The sequence below is a fragment of the Temnothorax americanus genome, unplaced genomic scaffold, assembly GCF_048541705.1.
Source record: "Temnothorax americanus isolate GAGA-0224 unplaced genomic scaffold, ASM4854170v1 Scaffold22, whole genome shotgun sequence".
Classification (NCBI taxonomy): domain Eukaryota; kingdom Metazoa; phylum Arthropoda; class Insecta; order Hymenoptera; family Formicidae; genus Temnothorax; species Temnothorax americanus.
Window position 1 is genome coordinate 2,443,102 of NW_027509360.1, and position 18,356 is coordinate 2,461,457.

The following is an 18,356-nucleotide window of genomic DNA, read 5'->3' on the forward strand; positions in this document are numbered from 1 at the left end:
CGGTAAAGTAGACGCGGTAATGTTGGGCACGATAACACAGCGGCAATATTGGAGAGTCCATGACTTCAGAGACCAAGTAGATAGTTAGTTGCACGCGAGTTTCCGCGGAGGCGGTTGCGAGGGCAACGAGTACGCTCGCCGGGGGACGAAAGTTGCCGCAACGACGACGGCGACGATGGCAGAGTCGCGGAATCCTTGCTCCTCGAACGGATCCGAGGTAGTGGCGGGGAAAAAATACACACGTTGCCTATTTACAACGTTTATTTACAACCGCGGCCACTGCACGACTGTTGGAAGTTAGAGAGTACGCGACTGTGCCACACGGCGTAAATACGCGAAATCGCGTTAACCCCCTTCTGACGTCGCGATGCCATCAGGACGTCGGTGTTTCGCGAGACGAGTTAACTCGATTGTCTCATGGACGGTCCAGTATTCGTCGTAATTCGCTAAACGGCTAATTGACGCGGTTGTGAGAGAGAAATGGGAAACGTAAAACGTGGTGAGAGAAAAATAAAAATTCAGATAAAAAACCAGCACTGCCTAATACCTACTTCCACACGATATATATATAACAGTAGAAGCAGCTCTACGGCGGAGGGATTCGCAAAAAATGAAACTTGCGCCGCAACGAAAGTACATACAGAAAATTCCGACGCAGAAAACTGAATCGTCGTAGCGCGAACTTGATGAGAAGCGATTGGAAAATCGCGTGCTCGCTCTGCTTCTAGCTCTCGCATGTATACACAGTCAAGTAAGATCAAGATCACACTTACAACTTCGCTATGTAGCGCAAAAAACAAGGGTGGCGAGCGCGCGCAGTCGCAGCGTTATAATGAATGTAATATGTTCCTCAAGATTATATTATAATATAATTCACTGGCTGCAGCAAAAAAAAAAAAATAAGAAGACAAAAAACAACTGTAGGACGACACTTCGAGATTGAACTTTCTCGACAGACAACAAAATGAGAGTGTACATATGCAAAAAACCAGACGATGACAAAAAGGAAAAGTGAAACAAAAATAGACGGTATATAGAAAAATGTCATGGCACAACTCGAGACGAGCTAAGGGATACTCACTTTTTTCAGCTGCGCCCCAAAAGTCGCCAAAAAAGTGGGAAAAAAAACTCGTAAAAATTCGTGTCAACTTCGCACGTACATTGAGTAGAATTACAGTGTAATGTAATTTAATTAATCTTTAAGGCATATCAATGGGTAGCACACTACTGATTATCATCAAAATTGGCCCTCTCTATTATATAATAACTATATTCTCGATTTTACGACAAAAAAAATATATATATAGACAGAGATCTCGTTTATCCTTTTCTTCTCGAAGCAGGCACGCGTTCGCATTCGCTCGATTCGGTCCTTTCGTTCCGGCCTCATGCGCTCGATTGACAATCACACCGCTTATTTCGCAACTGCTAACGAATGTCGGTGGCAACAAGATTCATGATTCCAATCGATCGTTACATAGACCCAAAAAAAAAAATGAATGATCGCTTTGGCCCTCGGTTACAGTTGGTCGTAGAGAGGCGGGAGACGTGAGAATATCTTTTTTTTTGGCATGCGCAATCACTACTCCAAATATGAAATAACTAAAGGCTTAATGTGTTCATCTGCCTCGTGTCGGGGGCGGGACACGAGGGCTAAATTGTCTCACGTTTCTTTGCCCGAAATCGCGGGTGAATGGTAATCTTAGAGCGTCAAAATTTCGAATCTTCCCCCTTCTTTTCCTCCCCCGACACGAGACATCAAAGGGAAGACCTAATGATAAAATGCCTACGAAACGAAAGCTATAGGTAGGAGAAACCATAAGAAAGAATAAGGTGGACGGTTTCTAGGATGTATCAAACGAGAGAAAAGGTTTCGTCGGTTATCACTACGGTATTCTATAGAAATGGGCAGTCGTGAGAAAAACTCGCGATTACTCTCGTGACATTTTACGTATGTAGTCAAAAATTCACGATACAAGATCGGGATACATGTCGGTGGGGTGGAGTGTCTTCTGAGGAAAAATTGTTTTACTTTCTTTTTTCTTCTTCTTTTTGCAACTCCAAAAAGTCACCCGCAAAAAACAGCAGCTCGATCAAAAACTTTTGTCGCTTCAGCAAAGGGGAGGCAGGGTAAATTAGAGAAAAAGAGAGACAGAGGGAGAAACTAAAAGAAAGAAATAGAGAGCAAAAGGGAGAGACAGACACAGTGAGATCACTCAGCCGTTTGGGATACCATAAAAAAGTACCCCGCTATTTGTCTCCCCTTCCCTTCTCTCTTTTTTCTTTCCCTTCTCGTCTCTCCTCTCTCTTTCTCTCAATGTCAACATCCACCCGCGCATTCATCCACGCAAAAATCACAAAATTCCACGTAAAACGCGCGCGTAAATACGTTTCGACAGCCGTTGCCGAGACGCGGTGATAGAGGTAGCCGTGCCGTTTATTTGATTAACGAATCGTGCTCGCGTACCTGTCGATGATCGAGTGTGGTCGAAACTGTCGATGACATCTAAAATGTCTAATTCAAATTGGTGGAACTAGCTGGGTCGAGCTAAAGGAAACGAACTGTCATAAATCATGCGTTTTATTGGGACATAACAGTAATATAGTTTACGTGTTAAGTAAAAAATTGAAGGAAACAATCAGGAACAATCAAACGGGCAGCCGAAGCTCTTAAAACTTTAAATTACGCCTACGAAAAGAGCGTTGCTTTAACCGTTGATGAAAAAGTTCAGAGATATAAAAGGAAATAAATCACATTTACATATACAATGTAATTATATACCTTCTCTAGATACCCATGTAAAAAAACGTGTGCGTGTTTCTCGAGAATAAAAAAGTAGAATACGTACGTAGAAAAAGATGCTATGGCATTTATAAAATAGAATATTTCGTACATATCGAAGTATCATCTGAATAACAGAGTACTATGTTTTCACTTACAGAGACATAAAAGAGTTGGAAACGGATCAGATTCTCGCATGCAGAGAGCGAAGATATACGTAATAGAAAAACGGCCGTCGAGTGATTACGTATGAAAATTAATGGGACCTGATGCTCGCAGTCTACGTATGTTCAGATTTCTCGTTTTCGTCCGTGCGGTCAGCGCAGCATACGGTGAGTTTCCTTTTTTTTTACGGACAGACCGTACTTCATCCGCGCCGGATACTTTACGCACGAGCAAAAGTTGAGTGTTTTATTTTAGAGCGTGCGCTTTGCACTTCCATTTCTTGTGCGTGCTATTTTTTTTTAAGAGGATGTTCTCCGCTGGCGCGGATGTTAAACGGTCACCGATCGTTTCCGGCGGAGGCGAAGTCGACGTTGGAAACGATCTACTCGTCGAATTCACGAAAATTGTGACTGATGAGCATATAAATGAGAATATAATCAGAAATAGGTCTGATGAATATTGGTATTCAAATGTTTCTTTCCAAGAAAACGCCTCGCGAACGTTTCTTTTTCTTTCTCTTTATCGACACAAATTGCCCGACTCTCTTCTTCGTCGGGGACGTTTGGGCGCAGAGAAAATATCGCGCGAACTCTCAATTCGATTTTTATTGTATACCGTTTTCCTTTGTGACTGATCACTTCCCTGATTTTTTTTTTCGTCACTTTTCGCGTACGCTTTCTTACGCGTGTCGTCCTCCTTCCATCCGATATTCTTTTACACAATCACTCACGCATTCACGCGCGCACCTTCCTGTCGCGACCTCGAAAAAAAATGTATCGTGAACCAATAATCGTCAATCATCGATTGTTATTTTTCTCGTGATATTATACATAGTATTGGTTATAAATTTCTGTAGGTATGCTTAGTAAATTTTCGATAAAAACAGCCTCCGCACGAACCGATTTTTTTTCTGCATATGAAATAACTTTCATATTTCCTTCCGGATAATTTCTTAACACAATCGGCTTGTGCGTATATATATTATCTGCTTTTTTTCCGCTATATATTCACTAGCGTTCACAAATTAATAACCCGATACAGTAAAATATAATTTCACGAATATTATTAGACCGCGCTTTTACCGCAACGAAACGAACAACGTTGCTCGCAACAACAATCCATTACCATTTCGGTTATTATTATAGCTTTTGTACCGCGCCATTTCGAGATCGCCTCAGGAAGGAGCTTCAGGTTGCACGACAGTCGACAGTGGGGGTGCTTTTCGAGGGTGCTTTCAGTGCTGGTGCTCGGCGGCACGATATTGCATCGTCTATAATAATATTTATTCGGACGTGTATAGCCGCTGCTGTGCACGGTGCTCTCTCACGCAGCATGTGAGCGTTAACGCCTCTACGTATACGCATATCCAAGTTGCACACGCCCGCGCACGTGTCCTACGTGAATGCTACGTGCTATCTCGCAGCCGAATTATTTGTAAAAGCGGGTGCTCTTGAGAATCGGTGCACAGGGGGTGGGCAAGAAGGACAAGACTACGACGGCGCGGACGCACGCACGTGCGTGTACGTACGTTCGCGCGTGGCACTGCGAGACTCCGCGGGGTGCGTGTATGCGTGCGTGGTGGGTGCGAGAAGTATAATAAATGTGAAACACGGTGCCGGCGCGCGTTTTTACGTGATTTTTGCAAAGTGCCCGTGCACACATACGTATATACGGTGAGACTGTATATAATATAATACCATGTAGCAGCAATGTGATATCTCTCGGTAAATAGTGAACGATGACAGTCAGTAATAGTAGTAAACGTATGCGTAGAAGATATATATGTGCTATACACGTGACGGTGAATCTTTGTGCTTGACAATGTGCGAGCTTACACGGCAGGGTGCTTTCAGCAGTGCTTTTTATCGTTTCGCTTCGCTCTGCCGAGTCTGCTTCGGGAGGGTAAACGGGCACCGGATCAGTTGCTCCGTGAACGGGATAATGCCGGGAATGGGGGCTCGTAGGAGCGGGAGCGCAGGCGGGAGGGTGAAGAAACGAAAGAGGATCCGAGGGGGGGGTGTTCCATGGTGGTGAACGGTTGTGAAAGGCACACGGGAAGATCGTTACGGACGCGTCGGTACGACTCCTTCGTTCAACAATCACATGGGCGACGTAATACCTCCGCGACAAATGACGCTCTCCATGTGTCCAAACGCGAATATCTTCATAGCCCGTTAAAGATAAATAGCGTTTGTACGATTACCACCCCCTTTTTCTTACCTTACTTCCCTTTCTCGCTTTTGGATTTTTTTTTTTACCGGAACAAATTGTTTTTCAACTTTAGCTCTCCTGTGCGATTATGTTTTTCAATATCGCGATTCGCGTTGTTTCTAGTTTCTACTTACTCGCGCCGTGAAACTTTTAACGATCACGGTCGTACCGCACCGCCCCTTCTCCGCACCGAGAGAAGTTATCGTTACGATTAAATGATTTCCCGGGGAAATATCGTGGCTAACGACCGCGCGGAGTTATTTTTTTTCAACAACTACTATATATAAATATCGTGCAAACAAATTTTTTTCCCTCGGTGCAGAATTCGTTTGTTATGAGAGAGGGATCGTGTTGGACGTCATTCGGCAATAGAGGGACGAAAAACGTTCGACATGCGGGATCGATCGGCACTTTCGGAGATGCCGCTCGGTCGGGACAGGGAACAGGAAGTAACAGAAAGCAAAACTGTCTCATGCATCGGCATGCCATTCATAGGATATAGATGGTATAAGATGAACGTATTCGTTTGTGTCGGGAAGAGATGATTATCGCAGACTCGACGCAGTTCGGCGGATTTCGATGGTCGGAGACGGAGAGGGGGGATCGGTTCGGATTTCTTTCCTTTTCTTTAGACGGGACAAGTTCGACGGGGTTGCATTTCTGGGATCGTGGGAAGTTAAAGAATCTTTAAACAAACGAAGGCATGCTCTAAACATGTGCAAACGATAGGTAGAACTAAATCTCAACTAAAGACAAAAGAGCCTTATATATCAGAGATATAGAAATATATATATGTGTGATATATATATATATAGTGAAAAAGTGCGTCTCATATATATATATTCTTGTGTGTGAGATAACATTCGCTAGAGTTTTTATATATATATATACGTAAGCGCTTCACTCGCAAGCTGTCCCACGCGTTGCCATTACTTTCGTCCGATTGTTGCACGTGTAACAAGTTGTTATTTAATTTCGTTCGTTAGTGTTACTTACATGTTTCATGTGGCATATGCTGCTAGTGGCGTTATAAAAAAAGGTTAAAAAAAAAGTGTCGGAAATAATGGCACGCGGGGCAGCCAGCCTGACTTCTATCTTCATAACACGTGGCAAAAGTGAATTAATAAACTAAAGGAGAGAAACGAAACATCTTTACTGACGTAACCACGGTAACCACCAGAAAGAACATTGAGTGTAATGAGTACATATTATTAGGTAATATTGATATATTACGATAATGTGAATAGATCTTAAAAACTAGCTGTTCAAAACCTGGATCATCCTCCTGCAAATGCTTTAAGGAAAGACAAAAACACTTGAGTGAGTATAATTAGATATTAATTAGCGTGTCAAAATAGATATCCAAGTTTTAAAAGTGGGGCTGGGGGGTGAAAAAAACCAACGGCAACGAACAAAGAGAGAGTTGCGATTAGGCCCTGTAAAAAACGGTAAGAAAATTCGTTTCTTTCTTTTTCTTTCATCTTTTAATAGCTGAGCTCAAAAATTGGTTATCAGCTTCTGAAAAATCCGTGGCTGCGTGCACCTGGAAAAAATGATTGTGGGCACACTAAAAGAGAGGGGGTTGGGAGAAAGGAATTTTTGGGAGATTTCGGGAAAGCTAGAATAAATCGGAGATTTTATTGCCGCAAAAAATCCAAAAATATAAAATCTCGCCAGCCAAAAAAGTAGGGCCATCATCGTTTCATGTTTCGCGTGGATGCCGTTTTATAAAAATCGGAAGAGTGAAGGAGGTTACGAAAAGAACGACAGGAAAGCGATCGGAGTAGCGTGATCGGAGAGGCACGAAAAATACAAAAAGTCGTGCGCGCTCAAAACTTTTGTTCGCGCAAAAAAAAGGTAACCCGACCGGAAAAAAGGGCCGTGTCCGTTCTCTTTTCCTCTCTCGTCACGATGGGCGATTCGATAGTTCGTTTCTCGAAACTATAACTGTAACACAAGAACGGCGTGAGAGAAGAGGAAAGCTCATATATATAATATAATACAGAGTATATAATATATTGTATAATGTAATTTAATAGAATATAAAAACGTAAACACAATGTAATATAACATGAGTGTAGAGTCACTGGAGAGAAAAGATATACGATAGAGAGGACACAGAACAGAAAATCGTGATAAAGGAGAGATAGAGAGAAAAGAGAGAATCTGGTCATTTGAGAGTTTGGGAAGAGAGATAGGTGACGAAGTGACGTTAGCGTAAATCTGAAATCGAAAATATACAGTAATGTATATTATACGTAATGCATTCACCGGATCAAGAATAACACGCGGCGTGTCGTCGCAACCCGCACTGGAACCGCGCGAGAGTATAACCGGACTGACTTTTGGCGGGCTTTTATATTTTTGGCTCTCGGATGAGGCGCGTTATTACTTCATCCCAATATATAATATTTCTTCCTGGCGAAGCTTAGCGTGTGAAACTCGTAGCGACCGCGGCGTTGAGGTTTTCTATACCGCGATTACGATCGTTATACATATTTGTTGAATAACATCAACATCGAGATCGTATCACGATCGATATCGATCTCTGTCAATTAGTATATTGCGATAGCTATTGGAGAACATCGGCCATGGTATTCGTCCCTCTCGCGCTGTGCGTCACCACGGATTTTACACGTTACTCCTCGCGTGCCTGAGGTAAAACAGAGAGACTTTCAGTCAGTGTCTGTGATACATACCGTCCTCGTGAGTTCTGACCAAGATAGGAAAACTCGGGGGCCCGTCACCTATTCTGGTCCCGGCCAATACCCAGATCCGATACTCGGTCCATTTTTTGAGCTCGTCCAACACGAAACGCGTGTCATTCAGTTTGATAGTCCTCGCCTCGGAGTCGGAGCGACCGCTCTCGATGACTTGCAGCCTGTAGTAGGCGATCCTCCCGTTGGAGTGTTCAGCGGCCGGCGGTTTCCACGTTACCAATATGGAAGTCGGGCTGATCGCCTTGCCGGTTACATTTTGAGGCGGAGCCCCGGGGACTGTATAACACTCAGTTGTAGGAGGGGAAGAAAACAAAATCGAGGGTCATAATCGGCAGTTACCGGCCGATCATACTAGTCTCTAACTTGAGGTCAAAGACGAGAATACGAAAAAACGTTGCAGCATTAGAATTATTGTCGTGGAGCGTGACTTTTATTACTTTGTCGTCGGATAATTATTAATTCATGAAAACTAAGTTTTTTAAATCAGTAGTTTGCAAGTAGTAGTAGTAGTAAGTAGTAGTAGTTGGATTTTCACATATGAGCGAATGATAGCTCGGTTAGCACGCCAAGCGACGAGCGAACAAATTCTCGTATTTCTCGATTTGACGGTCTCAACGTTGTGACGCGCGCACAATCGACGGTGACTGTCGAGGGATACCAACAAAACGGTATGTTTGGCCAAGGTTCAGAGAGGTGTAAAATATTCAAGGTAAAAAGTCACGAATCGATCCTTGAACAGTCGAAAAAAGACGTGATTAGAGACAGTTCTCCCGGAGCGGTTCGTGTTAACTCGGGCGTATAACCCGCAGAGTTAACGAGTTACACGTTTATATAATTGCAAGGGAACGAGACAACGAAAAACTGAAGAACGGACGATAAATCAATCATGTTATCGAGAATGAAAAGAGGTGCCCAAAATGCACACATATATCAATGCAGTGCTTAGTGCAATTTATATGTATGATATGTACGTATATATATAGATATATATATATAAAGTGGCATCCAAAAACGGCTTTCTTATTTGCAACGCATGCAGTCATTCTCACTCTCCCACACTTCACTTGTTTTCAACGTTATTCTCTATTTTTCTGTCTTTCCCTTTCTTTTTTACGCTCTCTTTTCCTTTTTTTTCTTTATTAAACGCGTTCTCGAAGACGAAAGGTCTTCGCCTTTTTTTCTTTTTTTTCAAAGGCTCTTTCCAAGGTGTTGTGCGTCGATAGCTTACGCTACTTGCAGGAGCGTCTAGCGCTACAGCACCTCCTACCTGCTGTGCCATCGCGATGCGCGATCGTGCTCGAGAATCCGGAGGGCTGAGGTGCGTCGTACCCGAGATCGCCACGATAATTGGGATATCGAGTAGTCGACCGCCTTTCGGCCTCGCGACAATCGCGTATCAGCATGCGTCTGGCACTCCTCGCTGCGTGAACTCATTTGATTTCGTATGCATTCGTACGCGTTCTGCTTACCGTACTGTTTGGTGCGAACCGGATACGGTATCGTCGTGGCACCCTCTCCCCTTTGACTCCTCGCGGCCAGCCATACGTAGTACAAGGTGTTCGGATACAGGCCGCTCAAAGTGTAGTTCTCGGTCACCGGTATCCTGCGATGATGCTTCTCCTGATTCGAGCAGAAATGCCGGAAGGGTTAGATCCATAGATTAATAATCGTTTTTAGACAAAAACCCTAAAATTTTTCATCCCTCGAACTTTGGTCCATTCTATTCACGAGCGATGAAAAAAATTTATTTATTGCCTTCAATATCATTTTCAAGTTAACATAGCATTAGGAGAAAATAAAGGATATACGGGATATATTACTAAGCATTAATGCCCGATGCCTGGCATGTGAATGTAAAGTAGGGATGAACAAGTTATCGTTCAAAAGAAGTTTATTTTGACATTAAAAATGTATAACTGCCTACCTTTGCATAAGTGTCATTCCAATACAGCTCATAGCTGAGAATATTCTCAGCGCTATGAGCGGGCTTGCTCCATTGGAGCGTTACTTTGGTCTCCCCGATGTCGACCGCCGTTAGCATTTCGGGTTGACTCGGTACCCCTTGCTGTGTTTTGATTTGCACCGGCAGACTGAGAGGTCCAGGACCGACGCTCGTGAGCGCCTGGACTCTTATCGTATAGATCGTGTGCGGCGTCAGCTCCGAGATGGTTGTCAACTGGCTGTTATCCACCATCTGGTACTGCCACGACGCCATGGGCTGATTCGAGTCCGTTGTGTAGTACACTTTGTATCCCTATGAAGAAGCATATCGCGCGCTCGTTAGCGATAACGTTGCGAAAGTCAGGAAAACCGCGGTGAAAGATAATTTCGAAAAAGACACCGACCGTCACCTGACCGTTCGGAGTTTCCGGTTCGTCCCACTGTATGACCATCGTGCTGGAGCTCAACGGCCGTACCTGAACTTTCCGCGGCGCTGTACCGGGTTCTAAAAAAGAGATTAGCCGGTTTTTAGCGTTATTAGGGAGACCGGACGAAGAGCAACCACACGAAGACGCGGAAGGGCGGTACATGTCAGTTAGTCACACGATAAGAAGCTCTCCAAAAAGAAACCCTTAAAAAAAAAAACTATAAGAACCAAGAGTAGGTGCGATGTAAAAATAGGGAAGAGAAGAACGAAATTAAATTCCATTTTGCGTCACTACGACACTACGGTGATAAATGGATACATTTTCACAAAAATTTACACCGTACGCAATTAACTACAAAGATATCCAGACGAAAATTGCGCACGTATCGATGTATACGCATTAAGGGTGGCAAAGTATGTATATATACGTATTTGTGTCAGCTAAAGTGACAATCATGTGTGCGCGAAGTAACGAAACGGAGAGGAAACCAAAATCAAGAACTACACAGGCAAAGAAATCGGTGTGAATGAATCACTACGGCACTCTTAGTATATGATTTGACTTACTGGCACCTCCATTTGTCGATTCCGCTATGCAAAAAAAAAACAAATTTCAAACGATTATTGTCAATTCTCGGTATATAAACGCGGGCAATAAATGCGAAGTGAAAATACGAACTACGAGAGCGGTACATGTCGCCTTCGTATTTTCACGTGGTGAGAAGTGTGCTACTATTCTGTTAGGAAAGGTGCAATTTCGCGTGCTGTCTCTCCCGCGTACTCGTTTCTCGCTCCTCTCCCCTCTTTTGCAAAAAGGAAAAAAGGGAGACGGAGACGCGTATTCGAGACGAAGAAAGAGATATAGAGAAAGAGTGAGAAAAGTGAAAGTGGCAGTGAGAGGCTGGGGGACATAGGGGCTGAGGATATAGTGTAAAAAATACACAAATGACACGAGACGTCGAAACGCGATGAAACGCCGTGGAACGGCCCCGCAAAAACACTAACACACTGGTGCAACAAAGAGCAGATGGGGAAGGGAGGAGGTTTGGTGATAGGTGAAAAAAATTTTCTTGTCACTTACATGGATCAAATCGTGCGTCCACGGCGGACAGCATGGAAAAAATACAGAATTCCCCTCAAAAAATGTGCGTAAAAATTCGCTCCTCTTTCTCGATGGTATGTACAAAAATTCTATCTACGTGCAAAAAATTCACGCTCACGTCGGAGTAGTGCCGTTCCTCCACTACGCCTTTGTATTTATTGTTCTCCGATCCTCGCGAATGGATGCGCGCAAAAAAGCACGGACGTCGTCGGATTCGAAGTGTGTTCGCGTTTTAATGAGCGGCGAATAAGCTTGCCGCGAGACGCACGTATACGTATGTTCATTGCGAGGCGCAGAAATGAAACGTGAGTTGATTCATGAGTGGGTTTATTTTGTCGTAGCGGTCATGATATAGACGACCCAATAAAGTTTTCGTGTACGTCAAAGATGATTGATTTAATAGATGTTGTTACGTCTTGTTAAGCTTGATCGAACGATGAGTTCGAGACTGACGAGAGAAGAATGTTGATAAAATAAGACATATTTCTGCAGAAACGATATTTTCCCTCATTTGTTAATTTGGCACGGAAACGGCGAATTAGGGGAAAATCTCTTTATACGGGCAATCTAATTATGACATTTGTAGATGCTAGTCATATTGATCTATTTCGATATAAATTGCAATATCGAATAAAGATTTTCTTAGAAAAGCCAATTTTCCTAATAAATTAACTAATAAATGTTACGAAATTGGAAGCGTGAACTATATTATTTTGAAAAGGAAAATAATCGTTTCTAACCACAATAGAAGCATAAAAATGGCTAGAGAATAGTACGATAGTAAAAATACAATACTATAGTACTGACTTGTTTCACCAGTGGTGACTATCACCGGGGCACTTGGGGGACCACGCCCGATGCTGTTTACGGCTATCACGTAGAGCTCGTACTCCGTATACGGGCTGAGACTCCTAACATGGTAGTACATCGTCGTGATACCGGATATTTCGGCATATGCCTGGTTCACGTGCTTCGGTTTATGCTGAATTACGTAATACTGCAGCTCATCCGGTCCTTTGTAGGACCAGCTCAGCTTCACCGACGTCGCAGTGATGTCGGACACTTGAACGTTCTCCGGCGGGCCGGGAAGAGCTGCGGGGGGATTATTACGGCTTTACCTCTCCATCATATAAATATCACGTTTAAGTCTCACAGAATACGAAATCATTTACTCCGAAATGAGTGGCAAAATCGTCGCGATATTTAAGAGCTTCTAGAAAGAAATGTTGTAAACGCTAAATTTCTTGGCTGTAATGTGTAACAGTAAAAATATTTTCCTCATCAAGATCCTGCTTTTCCAAATAGCTCTCCGTGGTAAATTGCTTCATGGCGGTTGTTGCTGCTATAATGCAAGGTCTAAGCTTGCTGATCGATTAGTTATCCGGTGAACGCAACGCGCGATTAATCGGTTCGCATCACGTAATCCGCGACAACGTGAGCCAGAAAACGTGAAAATGCATAAACGGTCTGTAGAATCTATCTAAATTAAAGAAGGGATTTCACAAATCGAAAATTTGGTACGAACATTGAACTTTCACCAACGTGGTCGCGTCAATTACACCGAGATCGCTGGCGGCTGTGCACGTGTAATTGGCGGACTCCTTGATGTCCACCAGCATCAGGACATTTTTACCGACCGGCAGGTTGTCTTCCGGCGTTAGATCGGTCGCCGGGTCCTTTCTCCATTTGACGTAGGGCATAGGCGCACCCACGGCGACGCAGGTGAGATTCAGTGACCCACCCAGCATTACCTCGCTCACCGCCGGTGGTGGAATCGAGAAGCTTGGTGAAACACGACGTACTGAAGCACAGCACAGTCGTCAGGATAAATATCTTTTATTGACTAAATTTTATTCTAATTTCTTTCAATTTTTCGATCTTTTTAAATTTAGATTAATCTCGACTTGATGTTAGCTCTATATTAAAGAAAGATACAAAAGCCAATATTTGATTACCTATTTACATGCAGAAGTTTAATTCGTGAAAATTTTTAAGTTCTTAATCGCTTATTTAAAAAATCTGCCAATCATGTTTGTTGAACAAATCTAATTTTAAATTGAAAAATAAATACATCTCTGTGAATAAGAAAGATGCGAAAAGTCAGATCTTGTACATAATATACCTTCATATTGCATGATCCTTCGCAGTATGTAAGTTACATTATGTGAAAATTGAGCACATGTGATTTTATTTATTTACGAGTGACATTAAATCGAAATGCAAACGCGCGTAAATGGCGCATCTATGCAATTAAAGCATAATTATTACGTGCGCGCGTCTTACGTCGACGACAACTTAACTGTGTCCGGTGAAAATTCACGAAGCATAGCAAAATAATTATTTTGTAAAGCCATCGCGCAGATTTTATAAATCGTGGCTGACGATTAAACGGAAACACACAACCATAGAGATTCAAGATCGCGGCGAGAATGCAAGGAACAGAAAGTCTCGACAAATAACACGCGCTATGTGAGTCGCGCGAGCCTTTTGTGCCGCCCGTTAATTTTAATTACGTTCTAATTGCGTTGCATTAATTTTAATTACAAACAGGAAAACGTCTACGTTTATGGCATTGGCGTGACTGTGCGACGAGCACACGCTGCGTTCGTTATTTGGTCAACAAAAACATCGTCCTTTGGGGCTTCAGATTCCCTGATTTTCATTAGAATATTTTTTCTTCTTTTTTTGCTTTTTATATCGTATTTAATAAGACACCGACAAGAAACGCAATAAAAAACTATATTTATTAACTGTAATTATGAAATACGCTCGAAAATTAATTAATTTAATATACACTGAAATATTTTCACGTGCAAGCTTTTGTAAACAGTTAAATTGTAAACAGTTACGTACCTTTTACGTATAACGTGGTCGATTTGGAGTACTCTGTGCCTACGGAATTGTTAGCAACGCATTCATACTTCCCCTGATCGCTTACGTCGGATTCGGTAATCTGCAAGGCACCTGAAATGCAAACGTAGAATATTCCATCAACAATATGTTACCTACTATTATCTTATTCAATATCTGACCTAATATTATCTGATCTAAAATTATAATAGCGCTTTTATAAGCCTGATATATACGAGAAATTATCTTTTCGTGATACTATACTGGGTATTTATATGCAGTTATTCACATATTGAATTTCATTATGTTAATTACCATTGTTTATTATCATTCTTTTTTTTAATAATTAATGCGACCAGATTTTTTTATTCGATAGCATAGATTTATTATAGATCATCAGAAATGATATAAGGATAAATGTCGAAACAAAATTTCTTTAGTGTACCGCATTCTGAGCAATCTCCGTCTTGTGCAATTAAATTTAAAAGTATATAGTAATATATGTATGCGGTAACGAGCTCCGCCGGAATCACGTTTGAGTGGACGTCTATATTCTCTGGCGCTCGTCGCGTCTTTTACTTCATTTTTCCACCGCTAATAGAGTTCCTACCACGTTCTACAGAGACGTTGAGCTAGGGCTGGGAGAGGTCGACCTCTTCGTGTCGCCCTTTTCTCTCTCACCCTTCCTACACCCCTTTTCCCACCCTGACTCGTACATTCCGTTTTCCGTCCGGCTCTCGGGGTTCGTGCCGGGTTTTCCACGATGCATCAGCTCCCTTAGAGCCCGATGATGAACTGACCGTTGCGAGACGTGTGATTATCTTCGCCGACGTCACTACCGGCCCGGTATAATTCAAACCCCGTGACCTTCTCCACTCACGAAGGAGCCGCCCTGCCCATTCGTAAAGTAAACACCGGCGAATACCGGGAATCGAGAATGGGGCGTATAGAACGGGGGACTGCCGTTAGGGTCGATCGTTCGCTTTCAATCTTTCTGACATTTTATCGACGATGACGGTTATAATTAGAGGATGATCATGAGTGAGATAAGCGGGGTCTAGTGCAATAAATTGTGAAGGACGTCGCGACGCTACGATCGAGCGATATGTGCGGCACCTATTGCGAATCGCGATAGGCTGCATCGAGAACGAAAACGCGACTACACGAACGAGCGGATTAGTTTACCTCGAAATTCGCGGTAAACTCTGAATATTTTTTCCTCGTGGAAGACAAATATCGTGTGCGAACGGTGCGTTGTTTCCCTTGCGAGCGAACAAACGAATTAACGAACGAAACATGTGCGCGAAACGGTTAGAGGGTACGTTCCGTTTGGTTATTATGGCCCCCGGGTTAAAACGGAGCCCACAATTATCGGCGTGACCCGGCGCGCGGCTGTTAATTTCGCAGGCCGCCGAATTTTCGCCGGCTGCCGATTTCGGAATTTGTTATCCGCCCGAGTAGGTCCACGTGCCATACGTGGCGGTTTTCGGCAAGCGCATTATGATCTTGACTCTGATTGATCGTGGAGGAAACAGATGATGGAGACGGGCAGTGACGTAATTAAAATGGAAGTTTGTCTCGCGCTCTTAATTAGAAATGTTAATCCTCAATTAATATATATAGCTATTTCTCAATGACTCATCTTAATTATTCATTTTCAATCTTTCTCCTACATCTTCTATTCAATTTTTGATTTTACTAATTAATATCGATCAATTGATACATTTAAAGAACAGTTTTCTATCGTTGCATTCTAGTTAAGGCAAAATTTTACGGTATTAACTGTAACTTAGAATTGTAACATCTAAATTTTATTGACGTAAAATTTATTTTATATACGTGTAATAAGAATAGAATTTGAGCGTTTTAACTTCGCACTGCGAATTATCGAGATAGTCCTGATAAGGAAAGAACTCGCCTAGGATAGAATTCGGTAAAGTATTTGGTATAGATAGACGAGAAAGAAACGGAAGAGAGAGTAAGGGTCGAGGGTAGAGAACACTCCATCACGAGTGAGAAGCGAGGCGGACTGATATCGCGTACGATCGGAATACGTAATCGTGCCTCATCTACAATTTCCCGTAAGCCGACCAGGAAGGAACGCGCGCGCACGGTCGTATTGTTATCCCGATGGAATCACGTGCGCATTGTTAGCGCACCGACGCGAAAAAGTTATACTCGGCGAAGAGTATGGGCCTAACACATTATCTATCCGCTATCCGGAAAATTGCCCTTCATGCGAACAGCAAATACGTGAAGAATATATCACACGATTTCTAGATGCTTCACAATTTTTATATTTAAAGTTATTAATTTAATTTCGTTAAATTCACAGTGGAATATACAATTGGAATTTGTCGTGCTGTTATACCGTTAATTGAAGTTTTTTTCTTTTCTAATTAATTTTCATTTGAACTTAGTATCAAGCATTTCCCTCTACAAACTCCTAAACGAGCTTCCGCACATCTATTGGAATTTATTTTTCAACTCGGGAAATATATAATTTCATTACGTTTCAGCCTCTGCTGAGATTTAACTATTCATAACTTCTTTGAAGTTGATGCTTGATTGTAAATTATTTTTAAAAAGTAAAATTCTTGCTTCTTTAAGAAATTGGAATGTTAATGTTTTACTATTTGTCTATAGTTTAATTTAATATTTCTAATGATTACTATCGTGCGCATGTTGTTGAATTTAATTATGACGGGAAGGTTCTTTAACGCGTGCACATCAATATTAAAAATAATTATCGTCCTTTTTCTCTCCATCTTACGGGTTTTACTAACGTTCGTTTCAATGTCCCATTGTCTGGTTGATGTCGTAACTTCTCATTTTATCGCGTATACGTGTGAAACGTAAAGAACAATGTAGAATTAACAAGTGAACGCGAATTATCATTGATTTAGCGATGACATTTTTACGGCGTATTGCGTAATAGCCGCTTAAAATATTCATAGAGGTTGCGAAGAGGGACGCGATGATGAACAATTAGATATTGAACATGTGGGAACCAGTTCTCAAGATGACGGTAATGCACTGTGTGAACTGTTTCTTATAAATGTTAAATAATCAGCACATAGCCGCTTTAACTGCAATAATCGGCACATACAACGTTAGAGAGAACACGAAGAGACATTTGCGTTAAAAGCCATCGACATAATACCCTGTTCAACTTTTCATAATCCCAGTTTACCGTATCGATCGGGTAGTCGAAGTTAGGAATATTTTAAATGGGTAGTAGAATAGATAATGCGATATCTCTATCTTTCCGCGTCGTAAAATTTTCCAGTGAAAAATGATTCGTTCTTCGAAACTAGATATTTATGTGTATTAGACTTTTCGTGCTTTTAAAAGTGGTATAATTTAAGACTTGAGACTACGATAAATATATCGCGTCAATTTGTGATCGTATGCACATCTCACATCGTTTTCTCAAATTTGATTTGCGTCCAAGTTATTAAAGATAATAACTCTCACATCTCTCTCTTTCTCTCCTTCTTGTTAAAACAAAAAATTGTGTATTTTGAGAAAATTTTCACGCTGCTTTTCTATCTTGAAAATCGATGCAATATAAATGCGTAAATGTTTATATGATGCACAGGGAACACAAGAGATGGATTGCATCGATTCAAGCGCAGTTTTTAATATCGTATCTCCCGTATATAAAATTACGAAAACTGCTTCTATTTCCATGTTTTATTTCGGTGACAGTATAATGTCTTGTTTTTATTAAATATAGTTGTTGCTGATGTATTTTGTTTTTACATCCACGGGATATGCAACGAGATACGCGGCTGAATAAAAATAATAGGCGAATAACAACGGCCCTCTCGCGCTAGGTCGATCGATATTCCCAGTATATGACAATTAACGACTTTCACGAACTTTGATACGTAAAGCAAGCAGATTTTTGACGAAGAAAAATCGGTTTAAAACTCATAGAGAAATCTGTCATCGACGGCCAAGTAAAGGCTCGAGATAAGTAAGCTATTAAATGCATATCCCGCTTGTAATTTCCCGTTTTTTAATCGTGAAAGAGAAAGAGGATAGAATCTGCTATATAAATTGTGAATCTAACACAATCCTATGTAAAATCTCTATTTTATAATTTGTTTTTATATAACTACATGCTTTAAGGAAAGAACTGTACGGTATTAT

The 18,356-nt window shown here is 41.8% G+C and overlaps 1 protein-coding gene across 12 annotated transcripts in view; it reads right to left on the reverse strand.

Moving 5' to 3' along the window:
• Positions 1-18,356, reverse strand: part of Lar (tyrosine-protein phosphatase Lar) — a 399,840-nt gene that overhangs the window by 10,708 nt on the left and 370,776 nt on the right. For 8 of the 12 annotated variants that reach the window (XM_077407378.1, XM_077407374.1, XM_077407377.1 and 5 more), the window contains 8 exons: positions 14,202-14,312; positions 12,874-13,149; positions 12,156-12,440; positions 10,814-10,837; positions 10,224-10,324; positions 9,803-10,132; positions 9,348-9,498; positions 7,858-8,154 (listed from right to left, as the gene is read on the reverse strand). In XM_077407378.1, the coding sequence (XP_077263504.1) occupies positions 7,858-8,154; positions 9,348-9,498; positions 9,803-10,132; positions 10,224-10,324; positions 10,814-10,837; positions 12,156-12,440; positions 12,874-13,149; positions 14,202-14,312 (1,575 nt within the window). Of the gene's footprint in view, positions 1-7,857; positions 8,155-9,347; positions 9,499-9,802; positions 10,133-10,223; positions 10,325-10,813; positions 10,838-11,327; positions 12,114-12,155; positions 12,441-12,873; positions 13,150-14,201; positions 14,313-18,356 lie in introns of those variants that run through there. The other 4 variants (XM_077407379.1, XM_077407381.1, XM_077407382.1 and 1 more) reach the window with 4 other exon arrangements.